This window comes from Panthera tigris, chromosome D1 (assembly GCF_018350195.1).
Source record: "Panthera tigris isolate Pti1 chromosome D1, P.tigris_Pti1_mat1.1, whole genome shotgun sequence".
NCBI classification, from domain to species: Eukaryota; Metazoa; Chordata; class Mammalia; order Carnivora; family Felidae; genus Panthera; species Panthera tigris.
This window is the reverse complement of record NC_056669.1, coordinates 9,940,434-9,963,648: the sequence shown is the minus strand read 5'-3', so window position 1 is coordinate 9,963,648 and position 23,215 is coordinate 9,940,434. Positions and strand designations below refer to the sequence as shown.

Sequence of the window (23,215 nt, the reverse complement as noted above, 5' to 3'; positions counted from 1 at the left end):
AAGTCAAATTTTTGTTATTGTGACTGGTCTTACCTTGCTCAAAATAGTTTGCTAGAGCTTGAACTCATTTTGCTAGTTAGAGATTTTTTAGTAGATTTATTACAGTATTATTTGATCTTCATTGTAGGACATTTTGGAGGAAATAGATTGTCTTCCTGGGGCTGGAAGCTAAGAGAAAAAATTCTTGGCAGTTAAAGATAGCTAGTCTTAGTTTTTATTAACACTTGGCATTTGACCTTGTCCAGCATCCTGGGTGTAGCTGTTGACCATGATTGTCTTCAGCGACCACTTCTGGCCTGCCTGCTGTGTGCCACTGTGCAGGCACCAGGGGTACTGTGCTGGTCAAGACTGACTCTGCTTCTGTCTTCACAGAGCTTAGAATGCTCAGCTGTAAGAAATCCTGGGCCTCACTGGTGTTACTTACAGGGGGATATGAGGAAATGGAATGAATCAAAATTTATTGCATGTTTTGGAAAGAAAGAAGACATTCTGCATGCTGCTTTAAAAGTATTAAATTCATAACCTGGGTCAGCCATTGTTGCTGTTCCGTAGACTCAGTTTATGACAAATTTTACTCAGCCATGTGCACAGCAAACAGTTGTCTCAACTTCAGTCCCCTCCCACGTTGACTTAGAGGTTGCAGGATAATTGATTTTGATTGATTGTTCCCATTATCTCCTTAAAGTCTTAGAGGATTCTTGACTGCATTTGTTTACCAGAGAATTTTCAGTGACATTCGAGAAATGAGAGCTCTTAAACATGGAGATGGTTTCTCTGTGATGTTCCTGAACTTCACCCTGGCCCTTGCCAGAGATCACTGTTTTTACAGCTATGTGCGTCATTGTTGTTTCCAGCTGATAGATGTCTGAAAGCAAGTTCACATCCTTCCTGTCTTAGGACTGGTGGGGCTTGGCCCAGGCAGCTGGATGGACAGTGGGGAAGGTCACTGAGAAAAGGAGGCTGGACTAGAAGTTCTTTCCTTGTCCCCACACAGACCCCTTAAGCCGTGATACACGTATTCTTCAGTACAACTGTTGACTTTGCTCTTGTTGTACCTTCTCTCCGTTGTGAGGCCGCCTCACAGTCTTTCTGTGGCTTCTGAAATCCACCCTCCCTGAGTTTCAAAACCGTACTTTGATTCTCGTATAACCTCTCTAATGGCTCCTTCCGGCCTTCCTTGCCCGTCCCCCCCTGCTCAGTACCATAGATGTCCTCCCGCACCTCACCTGTGCTCTTCCGCTCCTCTCGGCTTCGTTCTTCTCTCCTTTCTCCTACCCTGCTGTCTCCCTCTCCCTCCTTTTATTTTCACCTTTTGTCACGCACGCTGTGTACGTTTGTGGCACCTCCGATGCACGTCGTATGAGGCATGGTTTGGGAATGATGAGTGAATGAGGCAGACAAAACTGCATCTTCTATAGCATTGGCTGTTAATTCACAAGTTACAGTTGTGAAGTGTTGGGATGAGGAAGTCCTGGTTTATGAGAGCACAGAAGTAGAGGACCTGTCCTAAGGAAATAACTAGGGGCTGGAATCTGAAGGGCTAGGAGGGATTTATGAGGTGGGAGTGGGGAGTGTTGCCGGCAGTAGGAACAGAAAACAGCTGTTAACTCCTGGTGTTCCAGTCACTGGGCCTTCTTTGAATTCCAAGGTGTAAAATGTAGGTGTCAAATGCAAGTTGGCAACTTCTGTCCATCTCCCCCAGGCTGATTCTTCGCTGCAGCCCCCTCTTTTCTCCTGTTGGCTGTGTTAGAAGTCTTGGTGTCACTGATTTCCTCTGAAAAAGGCCTGAGACTTGCCTTTCTTCCTTCCCACCTGCCACACCAGCTCTGGGTGCCATTGCTTCCTCACAGATGGCACTGCCTTCCGTATCGCAGTGCCCACTCCCAGCCTTCGTGTGCCCCCAGCCCTGCCGTGTGCCCCCACCTCTGCACAGCCAGTGTGGATCTCCCTCTCTCTGAGGCCCACTTCTTAATCCTTTGACTTGGTGGTTGAAAAGACTCGATTCCTGATGAACAGAATCCAGATGCTCTTAATTTGGGTTCTCCATTATCAGCCCTCAGACTCTGTCTTCACTTACTCCACACACACCTCTAGGGACAAGGAGATATTTCTCCTGGTTCCCCTGTAAACCATGATCTTCTGAGATCTTCTGCCTTTTTTCCTTTGTTCTAACTTTTACCACCATCTCCAGGAAATTTTTTCAACCACTGCAGCCCCCAGTGATTTCTTCCTCTCTGAACTTTGATTGTTCTTAGAATACTCACTTTCTGTATTTTAATGTGCTAACGTCATTTCCTGACCTCAATTATAAGTTTAGTAACAGAAACATGTCTGCAAGAATTTTGTATACCCAAGTTGAGGATTCACCGACTAGGTACTTCATAAGGGCTTTGATGATGCCTAGAAGATTCATTTTTGTATTATTTAGTGGATGCTGCTAATTCATTGCTAATTGAGGACTCTGTATAGTTAATATTGTAACCCTCCTGTCCTATATGTTGAGCATAACTTGAATTGACACTAAATACCAATCTCAATTGAAAACAACAAATCTGGGGGTGCCTGGATGGCTCCATTGGGTAAGTGTCTGACTTCGGCTCAGATCATGATCTCGTGGTCTGTGGGTGTGGGCCCCTTGTTGGGTTCTGTGCTCACAGCTCAGAGCCTGCAGCCTGCTTCAGATTCAGTGTCTCCTGCTGTCCATGCTCCTCCCCTACTTGCACTCTCTCTCTCAAAAATAAATATTAAAAAATTAAAAAAAAATGATTTTAATGGGCCCTAATGCACCAGGGTTCTTTTCTGTCTGTCAGGTTCTCACATTTCATAGTTAGTCAAGGATTCTTTCTAACGTTATAGCAATTTGTGTAGTTGTTTATAGTTTACAAGTTTTATGTATTTACTTATGAAAAAAAATTTTTTTTAATGCTTTTATTTATTTTTGAGAGGGAGAGTGCGTTTTGAGAGGGACAGAACGCTAGTGGAGAAGAGACAGAGAGAGGGAGACAGAATCCAAAGCAGGCTCTAGGCTTTGACCTGTCAGCACAGAGCCCAACATGGGGCTTGAACCCACAAACCGTGAGACCATGACCTGAGCCGAATTTGGACGCTTAACTGACTGAGCCACCTAGGTGCCCCTATAATTTACAAGTTTTACTTAAATAGACCCTCTCATTCAATCCTCATTATAACTCTTTGAGGTAAATGCTAATCTCCTTATTTTACAGAAGAAGAAGTTGAGGTATAAAAAACTTGAATGAGTATGAGTCCCCCATCTAATTTGTGGTGGAGCCTCGACCAGAATCTAGGTCTCTGACGGAGAGTTCTTTTTTCCCCAGCTTTACTGAGATAGAATTGACACATAACACTGTGTAAGTTTAAAGTATACAATGTGACGATTTCATGCATGTTTCTATTGTGCAGATTACCACAGTAAGGTTTGTTAGCACACCCGTCACCTCACATGGTTAACCGTTGTTCTTTATGTTGAGAACATTTAAAAAAATTTTTTTTTTAACGTTTATTTATTTTTGAGACAGAGAGAGACAGAGCATGAATGGCAGAGGGGCAGAGAGAGAAGGAAACAGAATCGGAAGCAGGCTCCAGGCTCTGAGCCATCGGCCCAGAGCCCGACGTGGGGCTCGAACTCACGGAGTGTGAGATCGTGACCTAAGCTGAAGTCGGAGGCTTAACCGACTGAGCCACCCAGGCGCCCCTATGTTGAGAACGTTTAAGATCTTCTCGCTTAGAGTTCCAGTGTACAATGCCGTATTGTTAACTGTAGTCCTCCTGGTGTACTTGAGGTCCTTTGAACTTAGTCATCCTGTAGCTGAAATTTGTACCCTTTGACTAACATCTCTCCATTACCCCAGCCCCTGGGAACCACCATTATACTGTTTCTATGAGTTCGATTTTTTTAAGATTCTACATATAAGTGAGATCATACACTATTTGTCTTTCTCTATCAAGCATACTTCATTTAGTATGATGCCCTCAAGATTAATCCATGTTGTCACAAATAACAGGGTTTTCCTTCTTTTTTTATACGTGTGTGTTACATACAAACCACGTTTCATCCATTGACGAACATTTAGATTGTTTCCATGTCTTAGAGGTTATGAAGAATGCTGCAGTGATCATGGGAGTTGCAGGTATCTCTTCCAAAGAGTGACTTCACTTCCTTCAGGAACATACCCAAAAGTGGGATTGCTGGATCATATTGTGATTGTTTTTTTAGGTTTTTAAGGAACCTCCTTACTGTTTTCCATAATGGCTGTACCAATTTACATTCCCACCAACAGTACCCAAGAGTTCTTTTTTCTCCACATCCTGGTCACTAGTTTTTATCTCTTATCATTTTGATAATAGCCATTCTAATAGATGTGAGGTGAGGTGGTATCTCATCATGGTTATAATTTGCATTTTCCTAATGATTGGCAACATTGAGCACCTTTTCATATACCTGTTGGACATTGATACATCTTCTTTGGAAAAGTGTCCATTCAGGTCTTTTGCTAATTTAAAAATCAAATTATTTGTTATTTTGCTGTTGTAGGAGTTTTTACATGTTTTGGGTGTTAATTCCTTATCAGATACATGCTTTGCAAATATTTTTTTTCCATTCCATTGGTTACCTTTTTATTTTGTTGATTGTTAGGGTTCCTTTTTCTTTCTTTCTTTCTTTCTTTCTTTCTTTCTTTCTTTCTTTCTTTCTTTCTTCCTTATTAATTAATAAATTTTTATTTTTACTTATTTTTTAAACTTATATCCAAGTTAGTTAGCATACAGTGCAACAATGATTTCAGGAGTAGATTCCTTAATACCCCTTACCCGCTTAGCCCATCCCCCATCTCACAACCCCTCCAGTAACCCTGTGTTTGTTCTCCATAGTTAAGAGTCTCTTAGGTTTTGTCCCCCTGTTTTCTTATTATATTTGCTTCCCTTCTCTTATATTCATCTGTTTTGTCTCTTAAAGTCCTCATATGAGTGAAGTCATATGATATTTATCTTTCTCTGACTAATTTCGCTTAGCATAATACCCTCTAGTTCCATCCACGTAGTTGCAAATGGCAAGATTTCATTGTTTTTGATTGCCAAGTAATACTCCATTGTATATATATATATATGTATATATATATACCACATCTTCTTTATCCGTTCATCCACCGATGGACATTGGGTTCTTTCCATACTTTGGCTATTGTCGATAGTGCTGCTGTAAACATTGGGGCGCATGTGCCCCTTCGAAACCACATACCTGTATCCCTTGGATAAATACCTAGTAGTGCAATTGCTGGGTCATAGGGTAGTTGTATTTTTAGTTTTTTGAGGAACCTCCATACTGTTTTCCAGAGTGGCTGCACCAGTTTGCATTCCCACCAGCAGTGCAAAAGAGATCCTCTTTCTCCACATCCTCGCCAACATCTCTTGTTGCCTGAATTGTTAATGTTAGCCATTCTGACAGGTGTGAGGTGGTATCTCATTGTGGTTTTGATTTGTATTACTCTGATGATGAGTGATGTGGAGCATTTTTTCATGTGTAGGCCATCTAGATATCTTCTTTGGAGAAGTGTCTGTTCATGTCTTTTGCCCATTTCTTCACTGGGTTATTATTATTTTTTGTCTTTTGGGTGTTGAGTTTGATAAGTTCTTTATAGATTTTGGATACCAACCCTTTATCTGATATGTCATTGGTAAATATCTTCTCCCATTCAGTCGGTTGCCTTTTAGTTTTGCTGATCGTTTCCTTTGCTGTGCAGAAGCTTTTAATTTTGATGAGATCCCAATAGTTCATTTTTGCTTTAGTTTCTTTCCCTTGCCCCTGGAGACATGTTGAGTAAGAAGTTGCTGTGGCCCAGGTCAAAGAGGTGTTTGCCTGCTTTCTTCTCTAGAATTTTGATGGCTTCCTGTCTTACCTTTAGGTCTTTCATCCTTTGTGAGTTTATTTTTGTGTATGGGGTAAGAAAGTGGTCCAGGTTCATTTTTCTACATGTTGCTGTCCATTTTTCCCAGCACCATTTAGTGAAGAGAGTGTCTTTATTCCATTGGATATTCTTTCCAGCTTTTGTCAAAGATTAGTTGGCCATATGTTTGTGGGTCCATTATTGGATTCTCTATTCTGTTCCGTTGATCTGAGTGTCGGTTTTGGTGCCACTACCATACTGTCTTGATGATTACAGCTTTGTGATACAGTTTGAAGTCTGTTGGGGCTCCTTTTCTAAATTACTTATTGCTTCTCTAATAACTTGCCCTTGATCATATCTATTTTCTGCTGGGAGCCTTTGTCCTTATATGTATTAGTTGTTCATTAACTTCTTCCAAGAAAAAAAAACAACAAAATTCAGCAGCTGCTTCTCATGAAGGATGAAGAGACTACATATTTTTTAATGGACTGTTACCTCAATTGGTAAAATTTTGCAGTGGTATCTTCCCCAAAACTTTATTTTAGATGTAATTTGCATGTGGGTTGTGTGATGAGTGGAGTGTAAAGCTAACTGGTGTAGTTGGGTGTTAATTACTACCCTGGTGTCTGCGAGACCATGTACCCAGAACCAAATCTAGATAATCAGACCTCTGTAGTATGCCTGGCCAGAAAAGGCTAGGCTGAGGTCAAGTATTGAAATGTCCTGCTGAGAACCCCCTAACGAAAAGAGGTCTTGGCATGAGACCCTAGGAGCTCTGCCCCTTGCTGCTCCTATTTGATTACAGAGGCATGGCGCTTGCAAAGCTTTTAAAAACTTGTTTCATGTTTTTAAAATCCTTGGGAGCTACAGAGTGGGTGTTGAGACCAAAAAGTCTGCTTCCTGAAGTGTTTATGCAAAGAATCATTTTTAGAGTTGTGTGGAATGGAATTGGGTCTGACGTCAATTCCCAGTGTGCTTTCTCTCCCCTGGAAGAATAGCGCATATGTAGGGACAGATGTGAGACTCCAGTCTCTTTTACGTATAAATAATGCTAGGAGAGAGGGAACAGTACTGTGAGTGAGAAGTGGGGGAAGGACAGAGTTTACTGCAGGCTCTAGAGAAGAACAAGTTGTTCTTATAAGCACTTTTTTAAACCTTCAATTGTGTATGATCCATGAGCCTAAATGTGCACAAAACACAAGTGTACAGTAATCAGTAATATAATAATAGAGCCAGGTACCCATGTAAGCTCCACCAGAGTCAAATACTAGAACATTGCCCCTACCCACAACTCCCCTCCCCCAGCAATTACTTTGGATCACTACCCACCCCCACCCCCCTTCAGAGAGACTCTCTGACTTTTAAGGTAATAACTTCCTTGTTTTTATCTTTAGATTTACCACTTTTGTATGCGCACTCCTAAATGATTAAGTTTTGACTGTTCAATATCATATACTGGAATCCTACTGCCTTTTTTGTGTGTCTTGATCTTTTCCCTCGATGTTTTGTTTGTAGTAATCACACTTGCTGTTGCATATAGCTGTAGTTCTCTTTTATTACTTTGTAGTACTTCATTGTAGGACTATACTACAGTTTATCACTTTGCTATTGATGGATGTTTGCCTGTTTGCAGTTTGGGCCAACTGCAAATACAGCCACGTTGAGCATTCTTGAATTGTCTTTTCATGTATGCATTTTTGTTGGAAATGTGTTAGCTTGAACCCTGGTGAAATTACCAATTTTGTGGATTAAATAGTGAAATGTTAACAATTTCATATGGTTCAGTCTACTACTTGGGTGTACAAATGTTGGATCATAGCAAATGTATATGTTCAATTTTTGTAGATTATACCAGTTTCCTAAAAATCTTGTGCCAACTTGATCTCCTGCCAGCAAAGAATGAAGCATTTCTCCATATTCTGGCCAACACTTAGTATTGTAATTGTTCATTGTGGTTTTGGTTTGCATTTCCTTGGTTCCTGGTACGAAGTTGAGCCCTTGTTCATTGGTTTTTGGCCATTTAGATTTCTTCCTGTGAAGTACCTATTAAAGTCATTTGCCCATTTTTCTGTTGGGTGATCTTTGTCTTGTTGATTAGCAGGTCTTCTTTATATGTTCTAGATATGAATCCTTGATGGCTTCTTATGTTGCATATTTCTTCTGCCATTTTCTGGCTCATCTCTTCACTCTCATAAGGGTGTGTTTGAATAGATATTCTAATGTAGTCAAATTTATCCATTTTTTGGGTAATTAATGCTTTTTGGGTTTTGTCTAAAGAGACTTTTACCGTAAGTTCTTGAAGATATTCTGTGATACTGTCTTCCAAGAGCTTTAGAGTTTGGCCTTACTTAGTTCTGTAATCCATCTGAGATTGATTTTTGTGAGTGGAGTGAAGTTACGGTTCATTTGCATTTTTCCCCCCATTGTTTGTCCATTTGTGTCAGCACCAGTCAATGAAAAGTCTGTCCTCTCCCCCACTGGTCTGAGGTGTCATTCTATCATAAATCAGGGTCCATGTTGCCTGTATCCATTTGAGGCTCTATTTTCTGCATCAGTCTGTTGATCTATTCCTGCACTAAACACCTCTTGTCTTAATTACTCTAAATGTATAGCAAGTTAAGCTGCCACCTTGCTTTTCTTTCCTGACTGCGTCTTGGCTGCCTTGTACATTTCCCTATACATTTTGGAATCCACTTGTCAAGTTTCACAAAATAAGTCTGTTGGGATTTTTGAGATTGCATTTACTATATCAGTAATTTTAATCAAATTAATAAATTATTTATTTAGACTTTACATCTTTATAGCCGTGAGTGTTTAGGAATAAGGCTTAATGCTGTATTGTCAAAAATTTTTTTGAGATTGAAATGAATCATTTCAACAGATTTCTATTGTGATAAAATTTACCACTTTAACCACTTTTAGGATATAATTCAGTGGCATTAAGCACATGCACATTGTTGTATGACCATCTCCACTCTCTCTCTAGACTTTTTCATTCATCTCAGGCTGAAAGCTGGTACTCATTAGACAGTTTTTTAAAATCTTTTTAAAATTTAAAATTTTTTAGTGTTAATTTTTGAGAGAGAGAGAGAGAGACAGTGTATGAGCAGGGGAGGGGCTGCGAGAGAGACACACACAGAATCTGAAGCAGGCTCCAGGCTACTAGCTGTCAGCACAGAGCCCAATGTGGGGCTTGAACTCGTGAACCATGAGATCATGACCTGAGTTTCTGAAGTTGGATGCTTAACTGACTGAGCCTCCCAGGTGTTGCCCTTGATATGGTTTTAAATGAAATATATTAATATTCTTTTATGAGCATCCATCCAGTTGTAATCAACTGGATGACTGCAGTTTGGCTAATACTAGTATGTATTTTTCATAATCTTCTCCACTCTTGCAGTTCTGATAATTGTTTTACTGATCTTTTGCTGCCTGGACAGTTCTTATGTCTGTCAGTTGTGTTGAAATGTTGGAGATGATGATATAGGATATTTCTGTACCACTTAAAAGGTGTAGGGTAACTTCACAGGTCTCTGTCAGCAGTGACAGGGTTTCACATATTAGCATATGTGGTTAGGTGGTGGCCTTTCCATCTCTGAGATAAGAGGTGATAGATTGGAAGGGAATGATAGCAGAAGAATAGAGTTTTTTGAGTATGTGGTGGACTCAAGCTAGCCTTCAGAAGTGTCTATGAGGCCAGAGGAACTTAACACCCAAAGTAGAGTCAGAACTCCCAAAGCTTACGTACATATTTGTCTGGGTGCGTATTTCTCTCCTGCCCCTAGAAGCCTCAGTAACAGCCCAGCACCCAACACTCCTATCTTGAGTGGAGACAGCACAGATAACATTGTCCTAGGACTTGGATGTTTGTGCTTCTAAGACCCTGTGGGAATTTTTAGGATTATAATTGACGTCCATTACCCTGAAAGGACCTTTGCAATTACTGATGAAGACTTGGCCTTTCTTCATTGCAGATTGACATCAGTAAATGCCATTATTTAGTGGATTTGGACACGATGAGAGAAACACCCCGGGAGCCAAAATACTCATCGAATAGAGAAGAATGGATCAGCTTGGCCTACAGACCATTCCTTGATGCTTCTAGGTATGTGGCTTTAATCCTAAGAGATGTACTAGGACTAGTAAGGGTACAAATTAGAATCTTGATTGAATAACTTCCAGTCTTGGGCTGACTGTAATAGGCATCATTTCATTTTATTTTTATTTGGGCCCAAACACATCTATTCTTGTCCAGTTTCCTGAGAAATCTAAAACAGTGCTCTCTTTTTCTAGGCACCACATGCAAAGTTTATTCAGGTGTCATCCAAATAAAAGAATCTAAATAAAACACATCCACTGAAGACCATGCAAATAAGTGTTTGCAATGGATTACTCTTGGCCATCAACCTCAACTGTCTTTGAGTATTATAACACTGCTAGGAAGATTGACTCTGTCCTTTAAGGAGCTAGAAGTTCATATCTGTTGTTTTTGCAATCCAGGCTCAGTCGAGGAAAGGACAGGCCTTACTTGATCTTAAAGAGAGAGACCAAATAGAACAGGGCCTGTCTGGCTCTTCAGAAGGGCCTGCGAATTAATGACAAGAGGGGAGTCAGAATGTTGAGGTGAGGGAGTCATGGCATTGAGCTGGAGGAGTCAGGTTGTTTGTGGGCTGAGGTCCAGGGAGCCCTGGGGTGGGGGGGCGGGGGGGTGGGCAGAGCCCAGGCAGAAAGTGAAAGGTAGAGAACCAGGTCCTGAGAGGCAGGACTGGGACTCAAACAGAGAAGAAGATGTTTTTAGGAGGACAGAGTGATCAGAACCTGCCGATGAATGAAGATGAATAATAACAACTGTCGGTTGGGTTCGGCAGCTGATGAAAGCAGTTTTGACGGAGTGGTCAGAGCATGGTGACTTGGAAGTTAGGGGTCAAAGCAAAAGCAGCAGGACAAGACCTGGAGGTGGCGAACACAGAGGTTTTCTGGAGAGTTCTGCTCTAACGGGAAGCAGAGAAATAGGGCTATGAATGGTGGTGGGCACTGCAGGGGGAGTGATGATGGATTGTGTCCTTTGGATTTTTTTTATATTATGGCATATATGTAACATAATTATACACAAAAACCCTACAGTTTGCCATTTTAAGTGTACGATTCAGTGGTATTAATTATATTTGCAAAATTGACCTACACATTTTGTAAATTGAAGGGTGGTTCGATGCATTTCTGTGTTGGCCTGTGATCACAGCAGTAGCATCAACTAACACCGTTATCGTGTCACATGGTCATTATTTCTCTTTTCTGTTGACAATGCCATTATCTATTTTGAAACCTTTGCATCACCCCAAACTGTTCATCTTTTATTTTTTTGAAATGAGGGAAATCACAGTTATGTTTGTATACTGATGGAAATGATCTCTTACCTGGAAACTGGTCATGTAGGAGAAAGGAAGGAATTGGTGGAGCAGGTGCCCTCGATGCGGGTGAGAGAAGATGTTTCAAACAGGCAGCAGGTAGATTGTCTCTGTCAGTGATGGAGATGTTCTGTATCCACACTGGCCAACATGAGAGCCACGAGCCATATGCAGCTATTAAGCATTTGAAATGGGACTACTGTGGATGAGGAACTGAATTGTTAATTTTGTTTAATCTTAATTTAGATAGCCACACATAGCTGCTAGATAGAGGATAGTAACAGGCAGCAGGTGGGTGTGATAATGGGTATCTGGCAGCTTTCCTCTGATGGCCTCTGGTTTCTCTGTGCAGTAGGAAGTAGGATTATCAGATGAGAAGGGAGTTTGTGGGGATGAGGTGTTCAGGATTTGAGGAGAGGGAAATAATTGAGAGTAGGAAACAAAAGGAGCTTGAGAAATACAGTATGATTGGAAGACGGGGTAAAGAACCCACCTGAGTTTAAACTGAGTTAAGCACTGAGTTAAGCACTGAGTTAAGCACTGAGTTAAGCACTGAGTTAAGCACTGTGGTTGCTTTTTGGTGCTCTGGTGATAATTTACATACCATCAAATCCACCTACTTTAAGTGTACAACTCAATAATTATTAAATTTAGCAAGTTGTGGGTATATGAATGGGATTATATAATATGTGGGGTTCTGTATCTGCCTTCTTTGACTTTGCATGTTTTGGAGATTGATTCATGTTATAGCAAGTATCAGTTGGTGTCCCTTTTTGTGCCTGAATACCACTCCATTTATGGATATAACTATTTTGTTTACCTCTTCCCCAGTTGATGGATATTTGGGTTGCTTCTACTTTTTGGCTATCATGAATAATGCTGTTGTGAATGATTATGCACACATTTTTGTGTGCAGGGTTGGAGTTTAGCCAAGAAGGTTCAGCAAAGCATGAAGGGGCAGGGGAGTTGAGTTTGTGTAGGGGAGTGGTCATGGCCTTAAGTTAGGCGAGGAGGGGTGGGGGGTGCTGAGGGAGTGGAGGGCCATGAGAGGTGGTGGGGTCTTGGGTTGATACTCACATGTGGTCAGAATTGGAGTAGTAATGGGAGAGAGCTGGCAGGAGAAGCAGCAGTGATGGTTTGAACGCTCTGCATCACACGTGTTCTTCGTTATTGTTATTCGATACAGTACTTGGGGTAGGTTGCTGTGGTGCCTTCTATTTTGAGTTGAGAAAACTGTGACAGCCTGAGATCTGGCCCTGGGAAGATCTCCAGCGTGGAGGGGACAGCGCATTCCCAGCAGCCTTCCCATTAGCAGAGGACACTCAGTGGTTCACAAATAGTGACAGCAGTACGCTGACCACAGAATGAACTCTGTTTGTAGCAAATGGGACAAGGGCGTATTTTAAGGTAAGTTTTTTTTCCCTTTTGGTTTTGAGGGTTGACATGAGAAGGTGTGCCCATCTTCCCATTTCCCCTTTCGATAGCACACGCACCCTGCAGCTGGTGCACATAGACTGAGAGCCTTCGGGACAAGGCAAAGAAACCATGCTCATACAGTTCTCACTAGAGACTTTGAAATCTTCTGAGGGAAGAGCAAAAGGTGTTGGGTCACTTCCCCACCTGTCTTGTGATGAGCAGTGACTGGAGATACTTGCACGGCCACACAAGTGCTGTGGCTCCTCTGTCTTCACCACCCTCCTCATCCTTTTCCAGAGACGTTGCTTGCTGTTCCCCGCTGAGCGTTCTGCTTCCCTCACAAGCTCAATGTTAAGGGCAGAAATAAAGCATAATCTGTTCAATTTGATAAACATTTATCACACACCTTGTGCATCCTAGATTTGAGACTGTGTGCAGAGAAGACGGCTGCCTTGGGGACTTTGGTACATCTGGGGAGAAACACTACACCAGAGAAGTGCCATGGAGGCGTAGAAGGGATGGGCAATTCCAAAAAGGCTCGGGTGGGAGAGGCTGAGGAAGATCCCAAGAGGAGGTGACGTGAGGATTGCATTGGTGATAGTGTGGGTGGCGGACTGGAAGGAGGGAAAGTTGGAGGCACAGAAACAGGATAGGAGACTATTCTGGTTGGCTAGATGAGAGGCAGCGAGGGTGTGAACTCGACTGCCGAGGACTGATAGACTCAGGAGATATATAGTGTCTGGAAGATGAGGTCAGAATTTTTCCCAGTATCGCGCAGCTTTCCCCAGTGGCCTCTATCAAGCTTTTAACATTTTCCTTTGCTGTATTAGAAGCGCAGTCCTAGTCATTGTTGGGGATTGCTTGCTCTGGCTGGGCTGGTCCCCGAGCAGAAGGTTTTGCAAGTTTGAGCACAACTTGCTGGAGAGACAGACCTTAAGCTGATAGGGCATCTCGTTTCTCCTGTTGGTGGGTGGTGGGTGGGTCCCTGCTGCTGCTTCATTTCCCCTCCGCAAGCCTGCCCAGCTCACCCATCACACCGCTAGTGCGGGGGGAGGGAGGGAGCTGACTGGGGAATGCCTTCTGGGGTTTTTCACTTCCCATAAATTGTACTCATTTCCCATAAATTGGCATTCTCTTCATGATGATATGCTGAAAAAGAAGAAAATCTGTTGGTTTAAGAACTGAAAAGGTACAGTTCACTTGAAGGTGTGCAGAGTGTGGTGAAAAGAGCAAGGGGTCAGAGGACAGGTGCATTTAATCCTGGCTGCCCGCTACTTTATGGGGGTGTAGTAAGGATCAATTGAGAGCGCAAATATGAAAGTATTTGTAAATTCTAAAGCATTATGTAAATGTCAGGCCTTTCCATTAATTAGCAGGCAGTATAGTGTTCCAAAATTATGCTGATTATTCTCTCTTAGACAGCACTTCCCAATATACATTGATCTAACCGCAAAAACAGTGGGATCCCACAGCCTAGTTTTGCCACAGCAATTTATAACTGTCAACACCATGACATCTCATGTTGCTGACTTGGGACAATTAAGTTGGACTGTCAGAGGCTGTGGGCCCCAGAGATAACGCGCTGAGGTGGTGTCTGAAATGCTTGTAGGACCTTGATCCTGGATGCCTTCCCACCTGTTCACTGGGGATGTTACATTTCCTCTTCTGCTTGAGACCGTGGTTTGTGTATGGGAGCAATTTCTGTAGCAAGGAGAAGTACAGTACCATCTGCACCAAATGGCCACTCGTGTCTTAGACCCTAGACTGGATGGGGCTGTAGGCCTAACTGTTCTCTAGCTCTTTCTGAGGAAGGGAGGTTTTAATAAGTCTGTGACCTACTGCCAGGTGATCTTTTAGAAATGTAAGATTATCTTAGATGTTTAAGTCCCTAAAACTGAAATCTGCTTCCTTTATATTTATAGTTTGAGATCAATTTTTTCTTTCTTCCGTTATCCATCTGTCTGTCTGGTCATCTGACATGCATCCAATCAGATATTTTTTAAACACTGCCAGGCACTGTCATGGATCTTAGGTATATAGTGACAAACAGTACACACACCTTACAATATAACAGGGAGGCTACCATTGAACAAAAAACCATCCAGATCAATATATAATTACAACCTGTGTTAGCTGCTTTAAAGGAGAGTTCAGGGCACTATGGGAGAAGGAGTCAGCAGAAGGAGGCACCTGGAGACTCAGAGCCAGCTGGTTAGGCAGGTTTGGAAATCAGGAGACAGTATGTCTCTGTCACAGAGCTAGATTTTTTAAGGGATGTGAAAGAAGTAATTAGACACAGATTTTGCCCTTTAAATAACTTACAACTTGTGTAGTTACACACGCAAAAACAACTTGAAAATAGTATTAAGACCATAGAAAGGTACCAGGTTGTAATGCTAGACCTTCTAAGAAAGGAGAGGCCTGTCTGTGGAGGTAGGAGTATACTGAGAAGCTTCCCGGAGGACGTGGTTCCTGAGCTGAGGCTTAAAGGAAAAGGAGGATTTGTACCAGTGGTAAAGAGGGCAGCACCACTTCCATAATTCACGGAGAAGAAATCACGAGCGCAAGTGGAAAGATAAAAAAGAAGCCTTTTGGATGAAGCGCCTGAGGGTTTAGTCAAGAAAAATTTAATTGACCTCTTTCACTGGCTTAAATTGGCCTTTAGGTAAAGTGCTCTATAATAGATCATCCAAATCCAAATGCTTTTGAAAATTAAAGGTGTCCTGTCCTGGGCAAATCAAGACATATGGTTTATTTAGTGTGACCGGAATACAGGGCTTGCCCCAAAAAGCAGGATGAGGAATGGAGCATGTATGGTTCCTTTGCCCCATATTCATGTTTACTGTGGATTTTCCCATAATTAAGTTATTTGACTTAATCTGCTGACCCTCCTTGGTATTGTAGCCTAGGTTAGGTCTCGGCCATCTGCAAGGGAAACAGCCTGGGTAGTTTGAAGACCGTACAGGCACATCAGAATACCCTCCTGGGTGGAGACTCAGCTCCAGGGGGAGGTAGCTTAAAGATGATTAGAACGATATGGTGACTGGTATACATTTAGACATTCTGAGTATCTGTGACTACATGGGCTTGTTTTCCGTGGAAATTGTTGGAAGATAAGTAAGGCCTTTACTGTTGGGCTAGTGAAGAATGACTCCGTAAAGAGGACTAAATGTGCTTAGCCCGTTTGGGCGAATGCCAGTCCAGATGTCCATTCTTTACCAACAGGCTGCTTCTCTGCTTTATGAGAGGCCTAGAGATCCCAGAACCTGTTAGTCTGAGATGGGACCCAGGCCTAAGATCTTAACCATTTCTATTGTCCCCCCGCCTTGCTTACAGCTGGTACCAAGCTGTGCCTTCCTCTCCTCTCCCTGAGTTGGCCATGTCTGCGTCTGGCTAGTTTTATAAGGCTTCTCTGACTCCTAGGATATGGAATCAAAACTAGTCAACAAGATCACTTTTTAAACCAGACACATTTGTTACTCTATGGCCATCTCATATTACATACTTGCTAAAATAAGAGAGGATTTTTTTTCCTTCTTTGAAGCATGATATAATTGCTGCTTGTATAAAATAGCTCGACAAGTGGGTGGATGTAATGCCTACTCTGAGGTTCCCCAGAGAGGAGTGAAGGGAGAGTGTTGTAAACTACCGGCTCAATGGTGGGTTCCTCCTAAGTGTGGTGTAGGAGTCTGGTGGGAAGTGCCTCTCCAGGATGTTGGAGCTGGCCTCCTGCACACCAGGGCCTGCCTGTGTGTGGCTTTAGAAACAAGCTGGGAGGCCCTGTCACTGCTTCACGCGGCTGCTTTCCACCCACACTTTCCTCCTTTGTTATGGGTCCCTTTTGTCTGGCTGCTTTGCTTGAAACCTTTGGTTTTTGGATTATGAGATTTCCTTTTCCTTGTTTTGGATGTGTTAGCCTCATCTAACTGAATTTTAGGTTTGCCTGATGAGGGGCTGGGGATAATTTGGGGAGACTTAAAAAGGGCAGGATTTCAAAGCCCTGCGAATGTATAGTTCTAGAAGAAGAGATGCAAGTCGGGAGTTGAAAGTTAACCCCCTCGGGTCCAGTAGGAGAGGGGCCTTCCCTAGTCCTGATAGCCTCTGCTGTGTGTGTTCTTTCAATGCCCAGCACAGGATTCTCAGTGGCCACTGAGCTTTACCTGTTGTGGAGATTGTTTACTGAGACTATGAGTCTTCTTTTAGCCTCCAAGTAGAAGTGAATACAGCAGCCCTGAGGCCTGAAGAGGCCATGACACCTGTATCCATTTTGGTCCTGTGTGGTAGTCTGGTTGATGGCAGCCATGGTGTCCTCTGTCCCTAACCCCAGCATAAGCAGAACTGTTTATTTCTGGGAGATCATAGAGAATCACTGCAAAGGGCAAATTAGTTGGAAGCCCTTGTTCTAGTTGTGGTGGTATAACAAATCATCCTAAGCTTAGCAGTATGAAAGAATAGCACTTACTGATTATTGTTTTCTCTCGTGTTCTGGAGTTGACTGGGCTCAGCCAGACAGTTCTTCAGCTGCTCAGAGTTCTTTATGCATTGGCCATCAGACGGTGGTTCGGGCTGGATGGAGGCGTTGGGAAGGCCTTCTCACATGTCTAGCAGTTGATGCTGGCTAGATCTCAGCTTGGGCTGTTGGCCAGGACATCTACATGTGGCTTCACCATGTGGCCCACGCTTCTTCACAGCATGGTGGCTGGCTTCCAAAAGCTAGTATCTCAAGAGATATAACGTTTTTGATGACCTAGTCTTGGAATTCATACAGTGTATCACTCTTGTCTCATTCTGTTCATAGACAGCAAGCCATTCCAATAACCCAAGTTTGAGGGGAGAGGAATTAGACTTTCCCTATTGATGGGAGAAATATCAAAGGATTTATGGACGTGTTTTAAAACCATCACAGCTCTTTTGATGCCATTCTTCATCCAAATTGAATAGTTTTTGAAATTTTGCTTTTTAAAGGAGATGTCTTGTAGAAGAGACCTGTGGTGCACAAAATAGCCCAGCAGGCTGTTCATCTGCAGCTTTGTGTTACCCAGATGGAAAGGGAGACTACACCCTATGGCAGAATTTGGTTTCAGGCCAACACTTTGACATGCTTCAGATGATGTTCAAGTCCTTGGGGTAGAATTAGTTCTTCCTCCCAGGCAGTAACTGAAGTGCTCTGGTCTTTTCCCCACCCATCAATCATGGTCGTACCTCCAGCTCCTTCATCTATGTCAAGAATACTGAGAAATCATAAGGAAGAAGAGATCAGAGTTTCTGAACTTGTGTGATTCTTGGTAGTTCATTGTTCTCAATACTTTTTGTTTCTTTATCAGTTCTTGGCCTTTCCTTTTTGTTTGGTTTTGTGTTATCTTCTCCCAGATACTTAGCTGAGACTTTGATCTGGCAGAGCTACTCCAGGCTAGCTTTGGTTTCAGAACACAGCAGCATTTTCCTCATTGTAGTCTTGAGCTGTTTATCATTGAGATCTGCTGACATTTTAAGAAGGACAAACCTGTGTGTGTGTGTGTGTGTGTGTGTGTGTGTGTGTGTGTGTGTGTGTTTCTGAAGCTCGGAGAGTGTGCTTCCCGTTGTTGTGAAATTCGTTCTCTAGAAAGAGACTGTGTACAGACCATCGGTGCTCCAAGTCCATACTATAGAGACTCTCAGATTTGAAAAGTATATACAGTCTTTCAGGACTGCCACTGCTTTTAACTGGCTTAGACCAAGCAGCTGGTCTCATCAGAGGTCTTAACTCTGAGTTCCTTGAGAGTTAGAAACCACAACTCTTACTGAATCTCTGTAACTCCTAGCACATAGTAAGGTCTCAGAAAAATATTTATCCATTATTTGATGAATTTCATTTTCTTTTTCTTTTTTTTTTAGTTTGATTTGGCATACAATGTTACATTAGTTTTCAGGTGTACAAGTTCACACTTGGATAAGGTCATACGTTATTTCTACTTTGACCACAGGTGAAACTGCCATCTGTCACCATACATCACTATTACAATGTCATTGACTGTATCCTTATATTGTGCCTTTTATTCCTGTGACTTGTTTATTCCATAACTGGAATCCTGTATCTCCCACTCAGCTTCACTCGTTTTGCCTATCCCCTTTACCCACCTTCCCTCTGGCATCCATCAGTTTATTCTCCATATTTATAGGTCAGATTCTGCTTTTTGTTTATTCATTTGTTTTATTTTTTAGATTGCTCATATAAGTGAAATCATATGTTATTTGTCTTTCTCATTCTGACTTACTTCACTTAGCATAGTACCCCCTGGGTCCATCCATGTTGTCTCAAATGGAACAGTCTCCTCCTTTTTTTTGTGGCTGTGTAACATAGTCCATTGTGTAAATCCACATCTCTTTTTAAAAATGAAATTAATTTTAATTCCAGTATAGTTAACACATGGTGTTAGATTACTTTCAAAAATGGACAGTATGATTGTGATTCAGTAATTCTATATATGACTCATTGCTCATCACAGTAAGTATGCTCTTAGTCCCCAGCACCTATTTGACCCATCCCCCACCTCCCCTCTGGTAACCATCAGTGTGTTCTGGATAGTGTTAAGAGTTTATTTCTTGGGTTGTGTCTCTCTCTCTTTTCCTTTGTTCATTTGTTTTTGAACTTCCACATAAGAGAAATCATGGGGTATTTGTCTTTCTCTGACTGACTTATTTGTTTAGCATTATACCCTCTGGCTCTATTCATGTCATCAGAAATGGCAAGATTTCATTGAAGTTTACTTTTTTTTTTTTTTTTTTTAAATTAGAGCATGTGAGTGGGGTAGAGGGGAAGTAGAAGAGAGAATGAATCTTAAGCAGGCTCTATGCTCCGCTCAGAGCCTGATGTGGGACTCAATCCCATGACCCTGGGATCATGACCTGAGCTGAAATCAAGAGTCAGATGCTCAACCAACTGAGCCACCCAGGTGCCCTGGCAAGATTTCATTTTTATGGCTGAATAATATTCCCTTGTGTATATATGCAACACATGTTCTTCATCCATTCATTTGTCAATGGACACCTGGGCTGCTTGCATATCCTGGCTATTGTAAACCATGCTATAGTAAACTTAGGGGTGCATCTGTCTTTTTGAATTAGTGTTTTTGTTTTCTTTGGGTAAATACCCAGTAGTGGAATTACTGGATCATATGGTATTTCTATTTTTAATTTTTTGAGGAACCTCCATACTATTTTCCACAGTGGCTGCACCACTTTACTTTCCCACCAACAGTGCATAATGATCTCTTTTTCTACACATCCTTGCCAACACTTGTTTTTAGTGTTTTTTATTTTAGCCATTCTGACTGGTGTGAGGTGACATGTCATTGTGGTTTGATAAGGCATTTCCCCGATGATGGGTGATGTTGAGCATATTTTCCTGTGTCTCTTAGCCATCTGGATGTCATCTTTGGAAAATATTTATTCAGGTCCTCTGCCCCTTTTTAAATTTTTTTTTTTTTTGATGTTTAGTTATATGAGTTTTTTATATATTTGGGATATTAACTCCTTATCAGATATATCATTAACAAACATCTTCTCCCATTCCATAGGTTGCCCTTTTGTTTTGTTGATGATTTCCTTTGCTGTGCAAAAGCTTTTTATTTTACTGTAGTCCTGATAGTTTATTTTTGTTTTTGTTTCCCTTGCCTCAGGAGACCTATCTAGAAAAATGTTACTACAGCTGATATCAGAGAAATTACTGCCTGTGCTCTCTTCTAGGATTTTCATAGTTTCACGTCTCAGATTTAGATCTTTAATCCATGGTGAGTTTATTTTTGTGTATGACGTGAGAGAGTGGTCCCGCTTCCTCTTTTTGTATATATGTATCCAATTTTCTCAGCATCATTTGTTGAAGAGACTGTCTTTTCCCCATTGTATTTTCTTGACTCCTTTGCCAAAGATTGACTGTATAAGCGTGGGTTTATTTCTGGGTTTTCTATTCAGTTCCATTGATCTGTGTGTCTGTTTTTGTGCCAGTACCATACTGTTTTGATTACTGGAACTTTGTAGTGTAACTTGAAGTCTGGAATTTTGATTACTCCACTTTTGTTTTTCTTTATCAAGATTGCTTTGACTATTTGGGGTCATTTGTGGTTCCATACAAATTTAAGGATTATTTGTTCTAATTCTATGAAAAATGCTGTTAGCATTTTGATAGGGATTGCATTGAATCTGTAAATTGCTTTGGGTAGTATGGACATTTTAACAGTGTTAATTCTTCCAATACATGAACCTAGTAGATATTTCCATTTGTTTGTATCCTCTTCAGTTTCTTTGATCACGGTTTTATAGTTTTTTGGATGTAAGTCTTTTTCTCCTTGACTAAGTTTATTCCTAGGTATTTTATTATTTTTGATGCAGTTGTAAATGCTGTTATTTTCTTAATTTCTCTTTCTGCTACTTTGTTATTAGTGTATAGCAATGCTATAGATTTCTGGGTATTAATTTTATATCCAGCCACTTTACTGAACTTATTTATTACTCTAGTAGTTTCTTGGCAGAGTTGTTAGGATTTTCTGTGTACAGTATCATGTCACCTGCAAATGGTGAAAGTTTTACCTCTTCCTTACCAATTTGGATGCCTTTTATTTTTCTTGTCTGGTTGCTGTGCCTAGGACTTCCAGTACTGTGTTGAATAAAAGTGGTGAGAGTGGACATTCTTGTCTTGTTCATGATCTTAGAGGAAAAGCTCTGTTTTTCACCACTGAGAGTGATATTAGCTGTGGGGTTTTTTTTTTTTTTTTTCTTCTTTCTCTCTCTCTTTTTTTTTTGTTGAACTTTAAGGTCAGTTTATTAAGCTGAATGATGAGAGCTATCAGATGAATATTCTCTTGAAAAGTATTTTTTCTCAGAGTAAAAGATCAACACCTCAGCACAGCCACAGATGCTGTGGTAGTCTGGGCTCTCTGCAGTTAGGGATAGTCCACTCGTCTGTCAGATCAGTGTCTTCTGGGTCAGCACGATTGTAGTCTGAGTCATCCTTGTCCTCCTCTGGCTCCAAGTCCTCCATTTCCTGCGAGGTTCATCCGCGTCTACTGCTTGCAGCATCTTCTGCAAACTGGGTATCAGATGTGTCAAGATGATGATCTGTTTCAGTGTTTCACATAGCTGTTTCCCACTTAATTTATTCTTTCCTGCTCATTCTCCTTCTTGCATTCATTTCTTTTTAATTTCTAAGAGTTCTGCATCAAACTTGGCCTTCCAACTTCTCATTTGTAACAGGAGTGCCATGAAATAATTGCCTTTCAGCTTTGTCTGCTTCTTTTTCTGTTTTGTTTCTTCTCTTCCAGTTTCTTTTTAAATGTTTATTTATTTTGAGAGAGGGAGCATATGTGAACTGGGCAGGGGCAGAGAGAGAGAGAGAGCGCGAGAATATCCCAAGCAGGCACTGCATGGTCAGTACTGAGCCCAATGCGGGGCTGGAGCCCATGAGCCATGAGACCATGACCGGAGCCAAAATCAAGAGTCAGATGCTTAACTAAATGAGCCCCACTGGCGCCCCTCTTCTGGTTTTTATTTGATCTGTTTCATTTAGTTTTTCTCACACAGCTGTCCCTAAAGATTATCACCATACCATAGTTTCCTTCTGCCTGTAATGCTAATTGTGTTAAAATGTCTGAGCCATCATTGTCTTGTAGATTTTCTTGGGAGATTATTTCATAGAGGGGCTTCATCTAGGTATTTTTAACTGTATGTTAACTTGAGGAGTAGCCTGGACAGTTTCTTCATTTTCTCAGGCCTCAGATGTCAGAGTAATGGTGAAACTGGGTGGATTTTCTGATACTACTGGTTAATGACACTCTCAAGCTGCTCTTCACTCATCCCCTTCCTGTCCTCACAGCACAGCTGTACTGCTGGTGAGAGAGAACATGAACAGAACTGGGGCTTGAGGGGGTAGCTGAGAGACCCTTGCCTGTGAAAGGAGTCGGGGTGGATGGACTCGAGAGCCTCCAGCTCATTGTGCTCTGCTGCTCCTCCATAGTCGGTCAGCGTGGCCTCGCTGCTGCCCACGGACTGCCCAGCCACCCAGGTAGAATGCTGCAGTGGGGGCCGTGGTGCACCTCGAGAGCTGGCAGCGGCTGCGTGGGTGCAGGTGCCGAATCCCCGGCTGGGAGGCCCTGGGCCTAAAGCCAGGTCGGGCCTGCTGAGCAACAGCCCCACGTGGGCCTCCGCCTTGCAGTGGGGTCTTCATATATGGCCTTCATTGTGTCAAAGGATTTTTATCTCTAAACCTACTTTGTTGGGAGTTTTCATCATGATTGGATGTCGAATTTTATCAGTTGCTTTCTCAGCAACTATAGAGATGATCATGTGCTTTTTTCATTTTGGTGATGTGGTATATCACATTGATTGATTTGTGAATATTGAACCATCTTTGCATCCCTGGAATAATCCTCTACCTAAAGTGGCTTCCAATGTTACCTACTAGTTCTCACGTAGAAATAGCCCAAAGGAGGTCCAAAGAGGAGACACAGAAACATTTTTGAA

General features: G+C 41.8%; 1 protein-coding gene and 1 pseudogene across 4 annotated transcripts in view; one reads left to right on the top strand and one right to left on the bottom strand.

Moving 5' to 3' along the window:
• ALG9 (ALG9 alpha-1,2-mannosyltransferase) overlaps positions 1–23,215 on the top strand; it is a 105,480-nt gene that overhangs the window by 64,335 nt on the left and 17,930 nt on the right. For 3 of the 4 annotated variants that reach the window (XM_042957339.1, XM_042957343.1, XM_042957340.1), the window contains one exon: positions 9,875–10,005. In XM_042957339.1, coding sequence (XP_042813273.1) covers positions 9,875–10,005 — 131 coding nt within the window. Of the gene's footprint in view, positions 1–9,874; positions 10,006–23,215 lie in introns of those variants that run through there. The other variant, XR_006207975.1, reaches the window with a different exon arrangement.
• LOC102960965 lies at positions 21,555–22,304 on the bottom strand (annotated as a pseudogene).